Source organism: Falco biarmicus, chromosome 7 (genome assembly GCF_023638135.1).
Source record: "Falco biarmicus isolate bFalBia1 chromosome 7, bFalBia1.pri, whole genome shotgun sequence".
Taxonomy (NCBI): Eukaryota; Metazoa; Chordata; class Aves; order Falconiformes; family Falconidae; genus Falco; species Falco biarmicus.
Genome location: NC_079294.1, coordinates 7431139 through 7451381, shown reverse-complemented (window position 1 = coordinate 7451381; position 20243 = coordinate 7431139). Strand labels below are relative to the sequence as shown.

The 20243-nt window shown below is 39.8% G+C and overlaps 1 protein-coding gene across 21 annotated transcripts in view; it reads left to right on the top strand.

The window, feature by feature from the left end:
• NRXN3 (neurexin 3) overlaps positions 1–20243 on the top strand; it is a 1022200-nt gene that overhangs the window by 439301 nt on the left and 562656 nt on the right. For all 21 annotated transcript variants that reach the window (XM_056346632.1, XM_056346622.1, XM_056346630.1 and 18 more), the window contains 4 exons: positions 9054–9173; positions 15115–15496; positions 16863–17053; positions 17582–17755. In XM_056346632.1, coding sequence (XP_056202607.1) covers positions 9054–9173; positions 15115–15496; positions 16863–17053; positions 17582–17755 — 867 coding nt within the window. The remainder of the gene's footprint in view (positions 1–9053; positions 9174–15114; positions 15497–16862; positions 17054–17581; positions 17756–20243) is intronic.

Sequence of the window (20243 nt, the reverse complement as noted above, 5' to 3'; positions counted from 1 at the left end):
GTCTCCACTTGCAAATTTTGGTAGTTTTTTGTTAATAGTTTGATTTATATGCGTATGTTATTCTCCCTCCCAGTACACGTGGGGTTTTTGGTACACTTATAAATACTGGCTAATATGCAATGTAGAATTTAAAAACTACTTGGCTGGCACCATAGATCAAAAAAGAGTGGCAAAGTTCAGAATGGAAGTAGCATTGCAAAAAAAGAAGTAAACCTCAAGAGCGCACGCAGTGTTCTGTACCCCCTGCAGAAGACTGGAATCCTGCTGGTGGTGAAATCAGTTAGACATAATTTCTGTGATGTTGACTGTTATGTTCTTAGAGGGAGGTTGAAACTAGTTCATGTCATAGTCTTTGTAACCACGAAGATAACTCTGCATGTATTTGTAACACCTCAGGCACTCAGGTGCCACAGGGAAAGGTACCTTAAATGAGAAAGAAATTTAGGTTCTCTGAATGCGTGATGCTGCTGGTCTTTGCTCTTGGTATCTGAGTAAAGAAGTGCTGGTAGCAGGACTGTCTGCTGTTCTTGCACTGTGCTGTTAGTGACAACATTTTTATTTATTTATTTTTTTAATGCAGTATTTGGGATTGGAGCTTCAAAGGCCTGGGTTTTTCCTCTGACTCAGATGTGTGTTCAACTGTCAAATGTGTCCTTGGGAAGGAGGCCCTTTCTTTGCCATTGTCTTCTGTGTCCTGAAAGAGGGAGACAAAGATCCTATCCTGGTGTTAAGAAGTGGTCTGTGACAGGCGTATGTGTGCAGTTACTGTAAGGCACTGTATTGCCACATATCAGCTGATTTAGCTTACTTTCTAATCTCCTTGCTTTTCAGACTGAAATAAGAATTAGCTGCTCTAATACTTAAAAAAACAAAAAACTCTCATGAAAAACACTACAACAATGGTCAGATCATTCCAAAATTCAAATAATGTCTTCCAATGAAGTAATAGAGGCAATTAGAGCATGAGAAGGCTCACAAAATAGGGTGATACAAGCTTCTCCAGCCTGCTCTAATGTGGTCCCTTACTAACATAAGAAAAGAGCTTTTGGGGGTACCTGATTTACAGACTAATACATTTATTCATGTTTTTTTCCCCTCTGACTTAAGTAGTTTGATTCTCATCCAGGCAGTAAGCAGTCGAATTATTTCATCGCCATCCCTACATGATAAATGATATGGCTCACTCCAGTTGTCTCAGCTTCATCTCCAGCATCTTTTTCTCACTATGATTATAATTGATCCACTTGTTTTGTAACATTTATTGGGAGATTTGAAACTAAACAGGAAGAGAAACTCCAGTTGTCTTACTGTTTGTAGTGCAGTTCTTCTGTGTTTCAAATAAGGTACGTGAGTGGGATTAGTGAGAAGCTGTTTGGATTTGGTACCTGTACTATTATATCTACCCAGGAATAAACAGAAGATTTAAATATCTGATGTTGTCACACCTGTATCTTGCTTTGATTAGCACTGCATCACTGGAAAGCTAATAAAATGTGAAGCTATCTTAGAACACGATTTCTTTACCTCTTCATTACTGTTGTGGTCTGCAAAAGTCTGTGCATGATTGTTGCTGTAATAGTTGGTTTAAAATACTGTCCTACAGTAAAACTTTGTGAGGTTTTGCATGTTTCTTGAGCCATAGACTCATTTTGTGGGTGGCAGGCTGCATCCATGAAACGAACATACTTGAAAACAACAGGTATTTGCTATTAAGAGGGTGAATCTGGGGTGAAGTTCTAGAGTTACTTTATTCATCACCAAGGTATAGTTGTCTTCAAAGCAAAGTGTAGTAGCAGGCACAACTCCTTTGTACTTGTACAAAACCGCTGGCGCAGGAGCTGCAGTGAGCTCGCTCGCTGCCATCCCTGTGGCAGGAGCTGCTCCCCCCGGCACTTCACGGCTCCGTTGATTTACACCAACAGCCCTCCTGAGCTTTGCTCTCTGGAAGTCTCACGTGCACAAATATTTCCTTTGACAAATCGTCAATGAGTCACAGGACAGCAGCTTCTGAGTTCTTTATACCTATGCCAAAGCTGTTGTTGCCCCGATCCGTTAGGAAGAGATGTCTATAGTGTTCTGGCCAACGTGGAGGGTTTCACACGACAGCCCCCTCTAAAAACAAAGGTAGAGCTGGCCTGACTCAAATCACTTTGAAGTTGATTTAATTAAACTGTTTTAAACCTTAATTTTAAAAGCATGAATACTTGATTATTTTTTTCATACTTCCATGTCCTTTTTTGTCCTCCCAGCTGGCTGTGAATTTAAAATAAACCCCCTTTCCTTAAAAGTGGAAATAGGTCCCCCAATAAAAATGGGAAACCATCTATTACCATTAAAAATGGATAATATCTTGAACAGATAACAAAAACCTTAGTTTTAAATGCTGAAAACTTTTCCATTTAGCTTGAAGCTGAGACAGTTTGAACGTTTTCGAAGCAGAATAAAATTTTCTTTGGAAGGACTGAAACATCCTTTCGCTGAAATTGTAATCTCCTATTTAAACGCTTCTGGGGGGTGTGACATTCTTGTTAACCCAAATGTTTTCCTGATGTCTGTTACAAATGATTCTAGTGTAGAGATACACACAGTTATGTAGTCTCTAAAAGTGTTAAAATTCAATAGCAATGAAATTGAGGGAAACAAGTACAACCCACTGCCCCTGATGGAGGAACCTAGAGACAAGTGTGATTTGTGCCAGGTGTGACCTGTACCATACATGCAATCAAATTGTCTCTTTTTTGTTTCTAATCACAAATTGCATACACATTGAGTAAAAGACACACAGCATGATTTCTGCACTGAGTTTTAAGAGCCCTGCGAACAAGCTGCAGTCATGATGAATGCTGCCTGAATCCGTATTGAGTCTTACTACAGCCATTGTCCAGGGTGTCTGTAAATGATCATTCAGTATGGTGCTATGTGTATTTATAGCAAAAGCAAGGAACATTTTTTTTATTTTTAAATAAGCGTTTTTTCTTTTGTGAGGACATTTTAAAACAGTTGTATTCAAACAGTTAAACCAGCTTAACTTTTTTGGGGGGTCAAATTTATAGGGGTATTTTTCTGAGCTAAATAATAGGATGGTCTTGCTATGTTTCATTTATTTGCTGAGTTAATTCCATGCACTTGATTAGTATGGCTCTTGGGGGGAGGGGAGGGAATTCTTATCTGCACCTCTGAGGCTAATTGAGTCTGTGGCCATTTAAAGGATTGTGTAGGCACTTTTTATTGCTGTACAAATGTGAATAATTAAACTTTGCTTCTGGGTAGGTTGGTGTAAATCATGCTCAATTTTATTGATTTCCCAATGAAGCCATGTTGTAAAGCTGTAAACATAACTTTTCTGTAAGCCTTCTAAAAGCATTTGTTTCTTAAGTGTATGCTATGTTTTGTTTAACGTGGGGTAGCACACGGAGATGATCCCCTTCCTTGAGGAAATGGAAAGGTTGGTGCAGGTAAGGTCCCCATTAAAGATTGTGACCATCTCCAGGGAAGTGCAACTGCTTATTCCTTGTTGGCAGCCAATGTTTTCTTGAAAAGGGGGATTCTAAAGCCTGTATATGAGCAAAACAAGTGTGTATATATGTAAATATGTATTGATCTCTCTCGGCTATCTATATAAAAGTCTGCAATGTACCAAAAGTCTGGGGTTGCCAGTTGTTTCCTAGCAATTAACAATGCTCCTGGAGTCGGACAGCAGATCCTGGTCAAGAAAAAGACCTTCCTGAAACTCTGTGTCCATGCTAGTGCTGCCTGGGGAAAAAAACAACAAAATTTACACTACTGACTTATACTCAACCAAGAGCAAAAAATATTGAAGGTTTTCAGAGCAGCATCCAGCTCTGCATTTGAGCCATGCATGTGTTTTGATATTCACCCCGTCTTTTGTAGGAACTCATATCAAGAAGCCATAAACATGTGTGAATAGTTTGGCAGTGTCTTTGACCTTACACCCTCCTTCCCCTGACCTTGTTCAAACCTACCTGTAGAATTTGTGATTAAATATCCTTGGACCTAGAATATATGGAAAAAAAGAATTCTTTGTTTAATATGGTAACAGCTCCATAAAATACCTGCCATATTGCATATCTGTGCATGATTATTTCATGTATGTTACTAAATAATTGTCTTATATAAACAGGCTACGTATCTTCCGAAGTAGTGTTAGTATCACTAGGGATGAGAAACAAGCGAAACTTTTTGATATTGGATGAGAGCAGATGCAGAACATAACATTTTGATGTAGTGTCTTTGGGTGATGTTTCATTAACTGCCAAACATTATTTTTGTAAAAGTTTTCCAGTTCTTTCCTTTGGCTTCATAACCTCCCTCCTCTGTGCCACATTTTTAGGGCTACAATGAAGAATCCCACTCTACAGTTGTACTAGTCACAGCTGAATATTCTTCAGAGAATCGCTAAATAGTGTCTTTATAGGGTGGATTGGTTTCTTGCAAGCTTTGAGATAATCTGTCTAGCTTGCCTTGTGATTCATTCTCATGTTTTACAAATCTGTGTGCACCCATCTTTCACAGTGGATCACAACTTTTCTGATCATCATGTAAAAGTAAAAACAACTCAATGACTCCTCCCCACCCCATCCTGCCCCCCCCCAAAAAAAAAAAAAAATTGGGATGGGGTCGGCGGAGAACCTTCCCATTCCCAGCCCCTCTCTGCCTTGAAATGCTGATGGCTGAACAAAGCTGAGATGGTAGCTGAGCATTTTAATTACAAGAAAAAAGCAGATAAAACCCTGTTATTGTTACTGAGGGTCTTCTCTAAACAGCATTATTATATCGTTGTAGAATTAGTTCTCATTGTAATGAGGGAAAAGCCTTTTTCATGCTCATCAAATCTGGTGGTGTCCTTTCTGGTTGTCTCTTCTGCTGTTCTGTAGACCTGAATGTTTCACCTCTTCTGTAATGTTGGATAAGATATGCAATAGTGAGATAGCGTGGTTTCATGAAGGTCATTTTAATCATAGAAACGGATCAGATAATGACAGCCTGCACCAAGGGTAAAACCACGCTTTTTTTAGGTTTTTTATCTACCTGCGAGGAACTGGTGAGGGGGTTAAACCCTCTTCCTCCATTGCCTTTCATAGGAGGGAGGTTCTGTGTGCTGTTAACCTCTGAGGATGGGTAACAGCTGGTGTTTTCAGAGCTATTGTTTTAACTGCATCTCTCTGACCAATTGTTTGTTCTAAATGAGTGAGTTCTTGGGGGCCAGATGGAAAGCATCTTGGCATTTTCAGAAGGCATGAACTGATTTTGCCTCTTTATACTTCAGTATATTTATTCTTGGCACTTCTGCAAAGTCTATTTGGACCAAGCTATTAATTAGCACTGGTGCAACTTTGATATTGAGGTAATGATTGGGACACCCTGGGCAGATGGGAGGGTGTTCTTCCATGTTTGAAAGAATATACTAGTTGTTTTTTATGAACAATATGCAAACAAGTTTTGAGTAGATGTCAAAGTAGATGATGAGTAGCTGAGAGCACGAGGAGGAGTCACTACAGCTGAATCAATATTTGCTGGAGAAGCTTGTAGCTACAACTGGACTGGTGTCCAGAGTATGGTGATGCCTGAGAGAAGTGTTTTTGCTTCTGATTGAGTAGTGTTTGCCACTGCAAAGCACCAAAGGGATACGCACTAGACTGGCTCATTTGAGTTTGAAAGTGAGAGGTAGTGATGAATTCTGTACGATGTACGGTTCCGAAGGAAGACATTAGGAAGGAGGATGTAATGACCAAGAAGGCCAGAGACACCAACAGGAGTAATGCTCTGGCAGCTTAACTATTAAGTTGTTTCTACAGTAGAAACTTTTTCTTATTCTTTTTCCTGCTAAGTGGCCTTTTAATCATCTGATGCATAAAAATTAAATTAATTGCAGAAATTACCTAATGTCCAACTGCCATCTCATCAAAAGTATTATAAATAGAAAATGTTTCCAGGCATCCAGCTTGTAACATTGCTGCACAAGTTCCTGGTCTTTCCTTGTCTTTTATCATAAAAGACTGCTGCACAAAGGAAGACATAAATCCTTGACTTTTTTTTTTTTTCCTCTGTCCAGCTAACCTTCTGTTTTGCTTCCTCCTACATCTGCATTATCCTAGTTGAAGGGTGATGTAGGTGCAGATAGCTTGAAAGGAGGAAAAAAGCCCCAAACCACAAGACGACAAAAACCCCACCAACCTCGGTCTAAACACTTTGTTTTGGGTGTTTAGCTGCGAGACCACAGAAATGCCTTGCTGGGTAGGAGACAATACTTAGGGAGAGCATTATCCTTCTGCTATGTGGCCTGTTTTCTGTTTTCCCCAGCATCTGCAACTGTTGGATTAGGACTCTTCAAGTCATCTTTTAGAAATTGATCACACATAAATGTCTATATAATAACAGCATATATAGTAATCATGCTTAAGGAAGTGAAGTTTGGCATCCAAACGTGGGAGTCCCTCTATACACAATTCCTGGAACCACACAGAATTCAGTGGGAGCTTACACAGGGAAAACATCAACTCACTTGCATGCTGTCCGTTGAAAAATGTGGGCACACTTTTGCTGCTTTTCATGTCAGCCCAGCTGCTATGTAAATGCCTCGAAAGAATTGAGGAAGAAAACAGCTTGAATAGAGTAAAATAATGTTTAACACTTTTCTTTTTCTTTAATGCAAATATGCCTAGTTTGAAATACTTAGCCGAATGCTCTTGAGCACGTTCATGTATTGAATTTTTCTGTACAGTGTTATTTGGGTAAGCCTACCAAAACAAATCAATACCCATTGTTGCATACAAAACAGAGGCTTGTGAGTGAACAAAAGTATTAAGACCTCCTTTTTTTTCTTTTTTTTTCTTTTTTATACTGATCGTATATTAAATTGGCTGATCAAGTCATGGACTTAAATAGCATGACATAGTTTGCATCTGCAATGCTTGATTTTCTAATGTATTAGCCCAAATTATTAACTAGTTACTTTTAAATAGCAATCTCATTTGTAAATAACCTTATTCATTTGGGAAAAAAAAGTTGGAAAGCTGAAATTTTTTACTTATTTGAGACTTGGTTAAACTACACTTTCTGAGAATCCAGTCATATAACTTCTATGGGTGTTTTGTTGTGGAAGTGTTAAGGTGGGCATCAAGATAACAATGAGAAGCCAAACCAACTCATTTTGGCTGACCCCTATTTTGTCAGGCTAGGGCTGAAAAGTGGGAACTTGCAGCAACTGTGAGTTACTCAACCATGTTGAATGCAGAGCTGCTGCATGGAAAGTGTATTGTCAGCTGAGCAAAGTCAGCACACCTGAGTATTTCTCTTGGCTGAGTCCTCCAGAGCTCTAATGGACCTGTGGAAAAGTAATGCTTTTTAAAAAAGCATTTGCTGCCCCTTCCTTCCCTCTCCCTCCATGCTTTCAGGTGGTATTATAGAAACACACAGGTCCAGACAAACTCCTTTATCTTCCTACCTGGGAAGTGGCTGTGTGGGCTACAGTAACTAGTGCAGTATATTTTGATGTAGGCAATAATTTTGCTGGCCATCCAGAGACATCATTTTGTGATATATGTTCTGGGATAAAATGTGCTCACTTGCTGATGTAAATCTATGTACAGTCCCTGGATATTTTTCCTATCCCTTCTTTCGCTTCTATCTCACTATGAAATACGCTACTCTTACTTGCTAGTCAAGTCCATGACGCAGATCAGAATGGGTGCAACGCATTGTGCAGAGTTTCACCTGAATTTGTGTACGTTTTATTCTGTGTTAGGTAACCAGTCCAACTAGAAGAAAAAATGCTGTTCAAAGGCTGTCTGAATAAAGAGATTGATTTGCTTGTGCTGAAAAAACATCGAGAAATAATCTGCGTATTTGATATTAGTTTTACCAGTGCAGTAAGCTGAGCTGTAGTAATGCCTTGTTGTCCCTGTTCTGCCTCTTTTAATATGTTAAACATGTCTTGCTTTTTCTTTCTTGGGTTCCCCTTTGGCCAGTTTGGGCAATGGGCCCAGACCCAATGCACAACATGTTCTGCTGTCCTCCTCCTGCATTTCTCTGACATACTTGGATCAAGAGACACTCTAGCACTGTACTGAAATGAGCATAGATGCTTTCAATTTAGCACACACCATTATTCAATTTCACTTACCATTTGACATGAGTGAGGTGTTCCAGTCCTGTAATCTGAACAATTAATGTTTTAAGTAATTGCCTGTCAACTGTGATGGGTGAGCAGCAAAACTGGACAAATATGGGTAGCACTAGTGCTATTTTCCCAGGAGCATTGTTTGCCAGGGCAACTGTCAGGGCAACTGTCATTTTACCTTTTGAAGAAGAAAGGACTCCTCTTTCCCTTTTGACCTGTAATTCAGAGGGTGAAGTAAGTACTTTATAGCCAGGCTGCTTTGCCAAAGAACCTTAAAGCAAATAACCAGGTTGGTGAGTGGTTGTCTTTCTGAGGTTTTGCATTAAAAAAAAAAAAAAAAAAAAAAAAAAAAATTTTGGGGTGGTGGTGATTGAGGTTTTCTGGGGGTTGGGGTGTTATTGTGTTTTTTTAATCTTTTTACTATTTTTTGAGGTGAAAGACTGAAACCAACCTGGTGTTCGATACCTAAGTGTTGAGAGATCAGTGTGATTAGCTTTGAAAAGAATCCCAAACACCTTGGGGCTGCTATAAATCCAGATTGTTAGGAGATCAAAATTCGGATCTAATGACTCCACTCCAGAGACATTTCAGTCACCACCTTGGTTTTTTCTAATACTGCAGTGCCCTGTACAATGAGAACCATAGCATAAGAAAAAAATCCATCCCTGTTTTAAATGCCTGTGACCCCTGGGCTGTGTGGAGGAGGGCACTTCACCCAGTAGAAGGGTCTGTGACCCTGACTCCCTCTGAGCTGGGAAGGTGTAGGTGTGAGAGGTGATTACAGGTTATAATGCACCTACACAATGTACTCGTCTGTATCACACCAGGTTGATTTTGGTGACTTTTCCCATTGAAGAAATACTAAACTAATTGTGGGTCTGGCTCTAACTGTCATACCTCTCCTCATCCCCAGGCAAAGGACCTGAAACACTTTATGCTGGACAGAAACTCAATGATAATGAGTGGCACACGGTCCGGGTAGTTCGGCGAGGAAAGAGCCTCAAGCTGATGGTGGATGATGATGTTGCTGAGGGTAAGTGTAATGTATGAGTATTTTTTTCTCATTATTTTTGTGCTTTTGTTCCCAGTCTCTTCTCTGCCGTTACACCTATTACCCCGATCTTGTGTGTATCCTCTTTACTAACCCTCCCTTCATGTTACTTTTTGTGTCAGTTCTGAAAGACTGTTCTTAGCCAGCACCAGATACTTGTGACAACTGCAGTGATACGAAACATGGGGTTAGGGATGCAGCGGTGCTAAGCAGTACTGTCTCTGGTGCCAGGCTGTTTGGGGTATGCTGTGAGTATACATCATTCCCGAGCTGCAAGTGCGGCTGTTTCCAATGCTGTGGAATCAAAACCAAGGCTCCCTAAAGTGTTCCTTTGCACAAACTTTTCCTTGATGGTAGACCTACATTTGGCAGATGTGGTAGAGAATATGGATTTCTATCTCTGCTGTTTGGTTTTAGTTTTGTTTTTTTTGTTGTTTGTTTGGGTCGTTGTCCCCCAGGTTCTTGTGCTTGTGGCTCAGAGCCATCCAGAAGAAAAAGCAGCTAGGGCAGTTTGTTCCCCACTTTGTTTTAGAGGTTAGAGAGGACCCTGACTCATCAGAATATATTGTATCATAACATATAGGGTGTATCAGTCCCTTTTTTTTTTTCTTTCCTTTTCTTTTTTCTTTTTTCCTTTTCCTTTCCTGCATTTCCTGACAGCTTTTTGAGGAGAAACATAGTTGAAGGGGGGAAGAAAAGATCAATGACTTGGGAAAGCTGGTGCTTTAGATTGATCTTTTCTTCATCACAGAATTATAAAGGTGATACTTTTCTGGTCCATTTCTCCACAGCTGCAAGAGACAGAAACTTACTTTTCTTTTTTCAAAGGTCTTAAAGTTCTTATAGCTGTATATAACGGTAGGAAATGGGGGTTTTGAGGAAAACACTAGCAGCCTGAAGGCTGAGAGTAGCATCACAAAGAATGGTAACTCTGGATGTGACATTGGTATGGGTGTGTGTGTTCAGTTGTGACCCATGCTGTTGTGTCAAATGCTGATGTCCTCTGTTCTGAGTAGCTTCTCCTCAGAAGGCAACTAGAAGGAATGGCTGTTGTAGGCAATCCTGGAATACTATATCCTATCTCTGCAAAAAGTTCTTTTCTACTGTCTGAAGGCAATTAATTTTTAGTAATGTGATAATTAGATTATGTGGAAAGACATGAGTCGGGATTTTGAAATAAAGCGCATAGAAGTGTGATTGCAGGAAAATGACTCGGTATATATTTTCCCTCTGAAGTAAACATACACTGTGCTATATAGGCTGAGAATTTGCAAGAAAGAATCAGAAACATATGAAAGAAGAATCTTTCCCTCTCATTGTTGGAATTGATGGAGGCTTGGTCAACATTCGGTTTTAGGAAAATTAAATTTTATTTAAGAGGGAACTTTCTGAATTGATTAAATATGTTGTTAAAGGCTTCATCCTGATTACTTCTGCATTTAAGAACAATTCTTCTGGATATCCTTTTTTAGCAAGCACCATGAGGTGGCACTCTCTGCATTACCAACTCAATCCGCAGAAAGCCATCTGGTTTTGAAGCCTCCTTTCCACGAAACTGAGTTTATAAATAATAATGATACAATCCTATACTAAAATAGGATGTGCATATGCACATGTATATGAATTACATAATTAAAGATGCATTACAGCTAAAAATATCTGTTAAAAGAATGCCATCATGGCAAAGTCAAAAGTCAGAAAAACCAGAGTTAAAATTTTTCTATGCAATTTGCATCCCACTTCCTTGGGCAGATGATACAGTCTTCAATGATGCGGTCACATAGATTTTTCCACAGGATTCTCGCTATCTTAGGCATAGATCAGAAGTCTAAATTGGGCCCCCAGCAAAAAATAAACAGCTTATTTGATTGTCACCTTCTTTCTTATTGCTTGCTTGGAATGATGTACGCCAGCTAAATTTTGCTCTAAATATAGAGCTGTTGTTTTTCTATGTGTGTGTGTTTGTTGTGTGCTACTCATCAACATGTTTATGCAGAACTAAGAAGCTGTAACTGGATTTATTCCCCTGTCTATGTTATACGAAGTGAGTAGGCATCTTTTTCCTGTTTTACAAGTTTGGAAACAAGGCACCAGAATAAAGCTGGATGTATTTGGAACCAATTTGGCATGATTTTTTTCAGTCATTTGCATGCACAAATATTCAGCATGTCTGTAAATTGGATCCTGTAAATTAGCTCAGCCCTTCTACTTGGAGAATTAAGTCTAGACAGTTAATGACCACCTATGAAAAATATGTAATGAAGTGAGTGACTTGGCTTCTTGCAGGATATCTAAGACAAAGTCAGAATCCAGTTCCTCTGGACAGCATTTTTCTGCTTAATTGCAAAACCCTCCTTCCACATTCCCCCCGGCCTCAGAACATCAGTGATAAATGAGACACAAATATAGCAGTCATGTTCCTCCCTACAACATCTTGCTAGCACCCAAATACCTCAGCGGAGGCTGGAATTTTTTTCTGTCTGCTACCACTTGAACTGGAGAGCTGCTGATTGCTGTAGCAGTTACAAATACAATACAGTGGAAGAATTAGGGGCGAACTCTGCAGGTGTTCAGAAAATTAGAAAATACTGGATTTCACTCCTTAATTTCTTAGGAAAATACACCTCTGTCCTGATTCTGGTCTTGTATTGTCATATCCTTTTCAGCTTTTCACTGAACTTCTCCTAATTTTCTGCACTACCACTACTATCACAGTCCTATTTATCCTAAGCCAGTCCCAGTTTTGTCATTTCTCACCTTTCCTAAAATTCTGGGTTCAGCTCTGCCAACTTCCCTCACTCCATTTCTAATGCCACCTATATTTGGATTCCCTGTCCCTGAGTACTCCAGGTTTCACTGGCCTGGCTTTTTTCTTCTACTCTGGAAACAACTTTGCATTTATCTAAGAGTGGAAGAGCTAAGGAGAAGGGGTTTCTTGATTTTGGTCTTTGACATCTCTACATTTTATTTTTCTAAACTTTTGAAGCAGGATTTTTTTTTTAAGTGATTTTAAAATTCTATTTTATTTTCTTTTTGAGAAAATACAATTCTTTTGGTTTGGAAAAATCAGAAGTTTTCATTTGTTAACACTAAAACAGCCTGTAACAATCACAGTAGTGGAGGTGAGATGATTTGTCTAAAAAAATTTTCCCATAAACAGTTTCAGTTCTTGTAAACTGGCATTTTTCAAACTAAAACATTATTTCTGGTAAAGAACTGTTTCAGTACCAATGCAAATGTTTTTAAATCCTGACACTTGAATTCCTGAATAGTCATAAATATGTGACTCAGCTGCTTGTAAGTTTGTCCAGCTGTATCTGCTTGGGTTGAAGCTTTCCATGTCAATGGTCTCTTATAATTGTCTTTAAATTTAGATCTACTGCTAAAATTGGTAATAAGTGAAAAAAATAAACTATTTTGTGTAATATTTTCATATTTGGAATAGACACTTGAAAACATTTTTTTGTAGTGACAGCTGTGATTGTTTGCTGTCTTTGCAAAAAACTCGCTCATATTTGGACAAAATAAAAACTGAAAAACTGCACTTTGTACACGATCATGGGAGGTGAATTAGAAATATTTCAGTGTTTTAAGAGAACCTACGCAAGAAATAGACCATCAGTTCATTTAATCTGACTATACACCACAGGTCAGATTGTATCATCTGAGTGTCTTAATAAGTGTTTTCAGCTTTTATTCTATACCCAACAACAAAAAAATGTGAATAGTAGGAAAAGTCTTGAAAGACCTATGATTATATTTATTTTTTCTTTAATCTTTTAACACTTGGGAACTGTTTAGGTGAGAAATGCTAGGAGATTTCAGGACATAGCACAGAATATGAGAAAGCTTGTAAGTCCCAGTTGGTATGACCTGGGGGAGTTAAAAGAGGAATTTGCTGTCGACTCAGCCATGATGATCAGTGTGACTCCCAGGTTTAATCCCAGTGACTCAGAAATACCTCTTGCAGTGACCAGTCAAGAGCAGTGTATATACGCAAACGGACCAGCAGATGCAATCAATTGCTCGTTGTTTATTATAACCAAATATTATATATTTGTATATATAATGTCTATAATAACCAACCAAATAAATAAACAAATATTATTGTTTAATTTTGTCTGTCTATAGCCCACTGAAAGCATTTATGCAGGTCTTTATCCAGGTGTCAAATTTTCACAAAATTAATATGAATTGAAATATTTTTGACCCTTCTGTTCTTTTAACCCTGTTTCATTTTGACCAGTATGTTAAAATGTTATTGGAGGCAGAGGGGCCAACAGGCAGTGTAGCTGTTTCCTTTGGAAAATCTTCTGAAATGAAGGATTTCAGTAATTGTATCGGCAGCATATACTAGAAGGTTAAGTAGAGAAACATGCAAAAGACCCTGCTGCAGTGTGGGTCCTTCCCATGGGCAGCAGTCCTTCATGAAGTGGTCCAGCATGGATCCTCTCCACAGGCCATCAGGAATACCTGCTCCAGCATGGGCTCTCCATGGGTCACAGGAAGGATCCACCTGCTCTGGCATAGGGGTCCTCTGTGAGCTGCAGTGTGGGTGTCTGCTCCACTGTGGTCTTCTCCATGGGCTGCTGGAGAATGTCCACTCTGGCACCTGGAGCACCTCCTTCCACTCCTCCTTTTCTGACCTTGGTGTTTGCAGGGTTCCTGGTTGCGTTTTTTGCTTTGTTCCTTGCTCACAGGCAGTATTTTGCCCTTTCTGAAATACACTTTCCCAGAGGCATCACCACCTTGGCCAAGGGGCTCAGCTGTGCCCAGCATGGGGCAGCCCCAGCCTCTTCTCACGGAGGCTGCCCTGCAGCTACCCCACAGCAAGCACCATGTAAACTCAATGCAACACTTCAGAAAATTTCATGCGATAAAAAATAACAGCATCTTTGTAGCAGGGTTAGAATAATGGTTGTACATTGAATGATGAGAAAACAAATAAATTTTGAGCAATTAATGAATTTAGTATTATTCCTGTTGTATATGCTAAATGGCACAAGGCCTGTGTAAGAAAGGCTGTTCGCTTGTATGACCAAAAGTTGTGTGGCTGCCTTAATGAGGAACTATAGAGAACTAGAGCAAAGATGTTTGTAATGGTTTTCATTCTGATGCTGCACAACTTGTCTTTGTACTCAAACTAGTCTTCCAGCATACTGTTGTATTTCATCTGCCTGTGTGGGTTCTGCGTCTCTACTGACGCCTAGCGTGCTTACTGAAACACTTAAATATGCTTAAAGAATAGTCTGACATGTTTGGTATACAGAATAGTTTGAGTATTTTAATTAAGAGGTTTAAATACCTCACAACGTGAGAAATAGCCCAAGTGGTAAGCTGATGATTTAAAAATATGGAGGGCTTTTTGCCTGTTACATTCTTGTGCATTTCCCTCCTGCTGTGCTCTTAAAATAAGAGAAATAACATCAGGTACCAGGAGAGGACAACAGAATAAATATTAGCAGGTTTATGACTGTTCTCACTTCTCGTTCTGCTCTTTCGATAAACATAGATTAATATACAGTGTTTCCAGGAAGGGCACTTTTAAGAGTTGTTTCAGAAGTGTCTGAGTTTTTTGGCAGATGGACTGTTGGGTCAAATAGATCACCGTAGGCTTTAAGGGAGAGACCCAGTCTTCTTCACAATCAGGGAAGTCTGTGAAGCACAGGGAAAAATACAGAGCTAGCTGCCCGTGGCCCTTTCCTCCTGTCTTCTCTTTTTTTGCCAGGTTTTGGCAACTGCTAGACTCGAGCCTCTCCAACAAGAGTTTGTGCATTCTTTGTTGTAAAAGCTGCTGAACAGTGACCGGATGGGATTGTGTTAGTACTGCTATTAGTCTGGAAACTGGAGGGTGAAGGGCTCCCTACAACCTGTTACTGATCCCTGAGCTTTCTGCATGTTCCTCCTTGTTTCTGTCCTTTAGGCACAATGGTTGGTGATCACACCCGCTTGGAGTTCCACAACATTGAGACAGGGATCATGACGGAGAAGCGGTACATCTCTGTCATCCCCTCCAGCTTCATTGGCCACCTCCAGAGCCTCATGTTCAACGGGATGCTCTACATTGACCTGTGCAAAAATGGTGACATTGACTATTGTGAGCTGAAGGCACGCTTTGGTCTCCGCAACATTATAGCTGACCCTGTGACGTTCAAGACCAAGAGCAGCTACCTGAGCTTGGCCACCTTGCAGGCTTACACATCCATGCACCTCTTCTTCCAGTTCAAGACCACCTCAGCTGATGGTTTCATTCTCTTTAACAGTGGTGATGGCAATGACTTTATTGCAGTCGAACTAGTCAAGGGGTAAGTGACTGTCTGCTGTATTCTACCAGCTTATTTATAGATAAACTTACTTATAGGTAAGCTTAAAATGTTTGCATAAAGAGGAATTCACCTCAGAGTCATGTCCTCTCTGTTTGCTGAGGTGTATGACAAAACACTTAACGATAAACACTGAAGCTTACACTTCTGACTTCATCACTGACTTCCCTCTGTGGCTGAGGGAAAGACACTTTTGCAGTATGAAACATTAATCTTTTTAAGCCCTTTGGATCTAGTTAGGCTAACATTTTTGTGCTGTAAACCTTGCAGAATAGCACAGAGGAGGAGGAAATGTGCTGAGGGTTCTGAGTCTCTCTTCCCCCTTGCATTTTATTTTATTTTTTTCCTGTAACAGACTTGTGTTTCTGCTCTCTCCACTAAAGGAAAAAAAGGACATATGGGCTGCCGAATTTGTATTTCTGCTGATGATGCTTGAGGAAAAGTGAACTCAGCTTGCTTTTGAGCTGCTGTATTCTTCTCACAAGACCAATAACATTAAAAAAAAAAAATCCTCTCTTAGCTGAACTAATTTTGATCTCTTATACTCATCTAGTCACAGTAGAAGTTTTCCACAAATACAGTTTACTAGTCCTCTTTATTTCAGTACAACTGTAGTTCAGTCTGTTTCATTTTTAACTTTGCACATATTTGTGTAAGTGGGACATTGAGTAATAAAAAAGTAGGAGTCATGAGCTCCTGGTACTCTGAGAGCTGAATTTTGTTGTCTTTTTTTTTTTCCTTTCTAAGTAGAATATTTATCTTCTATCCTCAGGTGTATTTCTGTTTGAACTACTTAAATAATTCAGGGTAACACTCGCATGACTTCAGTCTTCGTTAGGGTCTTTATTTTTTCTTGAAAGCTTTGCTAATTGTTCTCTAGCTGTTTAAATAAACCTAGGATCTCATGTGAATTTTAGTACAATATTTTGAGTGAGTTTCCCACTTCTTAAGGGAGTTATTCAAAGCTCAGAATGAATCTGGGGAATATATGCCCCAAATAAGCATGCCTAGTGTTGCTCCTCAGTATGTTTATCAATATCACCAATTTTAAAAAATAATTATATGCACAGACAGGGGTTTTGTGGTTTTGCAAGAACTTTGTGAAAAAGAGGAATGCTTTGTGGTTAGAATCTGATTACTCCAAATGCTGTCATTTCAAAATATACTAATCCTTACATGTTCTTGGTTGAAAGTATACAGCTATATGTTCTCAAATCTGGCTTATTAGAACTTTCAGGGATATTTCCCTTTGTGACTTTTGTAAGTTGATTTATCAGCTCTGGCTAGAATAAGGGTCAGTAGCACTGGAGTTCTTACAAACTTTAACTAGTTCTTGCTATGTTTACAGATATATACACTATGTGTTTGACCTTGGAAACGGACCTAATGTTATCAAAGGCAACAGTGATCGTCCTCTTAATGACAACCAATGGCACAATGTCGTCATCACCAGAGATAACAGTAACACACACAGTCTAAAGGTGGACACTAAGGTGGTCACTCAGGTTATCAATGGTGCCAAAAATCTGGATCTTAAAGGTAAGTTCTACAAGACTGATTGTTCCCCCCCCTTTATTCTTGCAGGGCTTAACCAGTAAACAAGAGAAAGCTTGCAGGAACCATGCATTACAGAACAGTAAATCTGGAATTTACTGATTTTGGCTTTCAATTTCATTTTTCTCTTTCTCTGTTTGGCAACGTCCAGTACCAGAATAGTTTGGCATATTTTGCTTTTTCAAAAGTTGATTGTCATAGTGCAGTTTTTCCTAATTAGGATGCAATTACAATCAGGTTTTTGGGTTTGGTTTGTTTTGTTTTTTTGATGGTGGTTTTTGTTTGTGTGAGTGTGGGTTTTAGTTTGTTGTTTGCTTTTGGTTGTGGCTTGGGAATTTTGGGGTTTTGTGGTAAAGGAGGAAGAAATGATGACTTGCACAATATCTTGCTTTGCTTTTAACTTCTTCTGAGCATCTGTTCAGCTTGCTTTTTTTCATGCTGGGTGTGGGGGGTAGTCGTTCTAGAAGATACGTAATTTCCTCCTTCTTGTATGCTTACCCCTTTCTCCTCTAGGTGATCTCTACATTGCTGGCCTAGCTCAAGGCATGTATAGCAACCTCCCGAAGCTAGTAGCATCACGTGATGGATTTCAGGGCTGTCTAGCATCTGTGGACTTGAATGGGCGTCTGCCTGATCTGATCAATGATGCTCTGCACCGCAGTGGGCAGATTGAGCGTGGATGCGAAGGTATAATTGGCTTCAGAGAAGTTCCCCCCTCAAGAACTCCCCTCTTTACTTCATTGCTGCTCCCTGTGCATCTACTTGTCCACTTTACTGTCCATTTCATTAGTTTGCTTTCATCATGACATCCTTTGCCTCACTTGTACCTTCCAAACTCTGCAGCTTAAGGGATAGCTAGCTTCTCAGAGCAGCTTAGCAGCTGTTCTCTTGCATACTCCATCCCTGTGAGGTGGTACTTCTGGTAGTGGAAAAGAAAGATGGCACTGGGATGGACTACTACTTACTAGTACTTTTCTCAGAGTGGTTTATTAACATTACAGTACTCTTGAAATATTTTGAAAGAGGTTTCGAATCTTCAATTCACTTTTGCTTCAAAGTGCCCTTATTTGGGATCCACAGAAGTAAGCATTTTAAAGACTAAGGAGAGGCAGGGGAAATGGAAAGTAGAAGGAACCGAGGGATAAAGATTGGACCAAGGAAGGAGTTCCTTTCTGAAGAGGTGGGCCTGCAGTGAGAGCACTGGGGGCGTTGTCTCTGCTATTGGGAAAAACTTGCTCTTCTGTAGTTTCTCTTTTCCAGCCAGTTTAGAAACAAATGTAATGAGTGTCTTTTTGAAGCATGTAAATAGTAGTGATTCCTTGAAGCTCCCATTAATTAAAAGAATATTTACATCGACAGCACTGACTCAGTAGCATCAATATAGCATCAATTCCCAAAACACTTGGAATACTTACAACCAAAAAAACCCAAGCTTTTGCTTGCTGAGTTAAATGAAAATCACCATTATGTCTAGCACCACTGAATACCAGTCTGCTGTGTTGGCTACCAGTCACTAGAGGAAGATGGTTTTATCAGTACAGTTGTCTGGTATGCAGGTGTGCTAAGGTGTATGTCCTGAACTGATCCTTCAAGATGGGCCTTTGCAAAGTGAAATTACTCCTTGACCATGTTTCCTTACTATGCCAAAACTGCAGGTTATATCATGCTGAAGACTTGCCACATATTGAAACTGTCCCTTCTTAGGATTGAAAGTATCATCTTAGTGCTCTCTTTGAGTATTCATGAAAAAACAAATTGGCAGTCCAATTAAATCTGATCCCTTCCTTGTCTCCCGGTGTTCTGGTTGGCTGGGAGCTCCTGTGCCTCAGCCCTCCTTCCACACTTCCACAATAATCCTCTGGTTTGTGAGACTTTTGTGTCCGGTCACAGGAGCTCACTCAGTGTCTACTCCAATTTCACAGTGTTGGTAAGTGCCACACAGCTGTAAGCTGTTCTTTTTCCTGTCTCTCTGCCGTATTTAACAGTTCCTGTGAACAGTGTTGTTCCTTGTGGAAATAAGCATAGCGTAGCACAATCTGTGGCTTTGTCCATCTGTGGCAGAGCCAAAATGCCAAAAGAAGTGCAGCTTTTCTGTGTTGCTGTGTACAAGGTTGAAGAAAAAAAAATGCATTTGGAGTTTTTTGAAAATGTCTTTTCTGATTATCCTTGGTGCACTGAAAGCTATTCTTTAATATTGGTGATTTCTGGTAATTCTTCTATTTGAAATTAGCTTAATCTGTTGGCTATATAGCCTGCATGTTATCTCTACTAGCTTTTCTCCTACAGAGGACCTCTCAGGCTAACTTGTCGTTCTTTGGGGCTCAGGAACAGAGTCATGATGCTTTCTCAGAAAACTTTGCCCCATATGCACCTTTATTAGAGCTATGGCATTTCCTTCTCTTGTACTCAGTGTAGCTCTTTGATTTAGTGTCCTAATACTGAGGGTTGTGTAAAGTCAGTGCCACTCCCCAAACACCTGCTGTGGCACTTGCTTTGTCTGTGTGCCACCCTGGTACCAGCACGGTTGCTGCCTGAGATTGGTTCACTCTTAGAAATGTCAGGAATGTGAGCTCCCCTTCTCTTCTGAAGCCCTTCAAACAAGATTCAAAGTTGGAGACAGACCTAAAAAACCAGGTGGGAAGGTCAATGAGAGCCTTCATTCTGCCTTTGGAAGAACTTGATCTTGCAAAGCAGTGCCCATACTATCTTCATGACAAGTCCCTGCTCAGTACCAAGGGAACTGCTGAAGAGTTGCCAACATATTTTAGAATTTAGTAAAAAACCTAAGAATTAGGTCACCAGAAAGCAGTTCTATTTGTTTTTTGAACCACAGCAGTCCTCAAGGCTTCATCTCACATCTTGGCTGTTGCCTGCTGGTGCCTGCTCTTATAGCTGCTCCTTAAGAGTCATACGTTCCCCCCCCTTTATCCAAGGAAAGAAAAACTCTTGAGTGTATTTGATCCTTTTTGTTTTCATCTGAAGTGATCTTGGGTGCAGTCTTAACAACGTTTTTAAAGGCTAAAGTCCGAACCAGTTCTTGCTGTCTCATGGTATTTAAATGTTTGTAACAAACAATTGCAGGCTTTTGGGGTGAATAGTTGTGCTGTGTGTTGATTTGCAGGATATGTCCTTGTTTCATCATGAAGGGCAGTGGGACCACATACACAATGAGAAC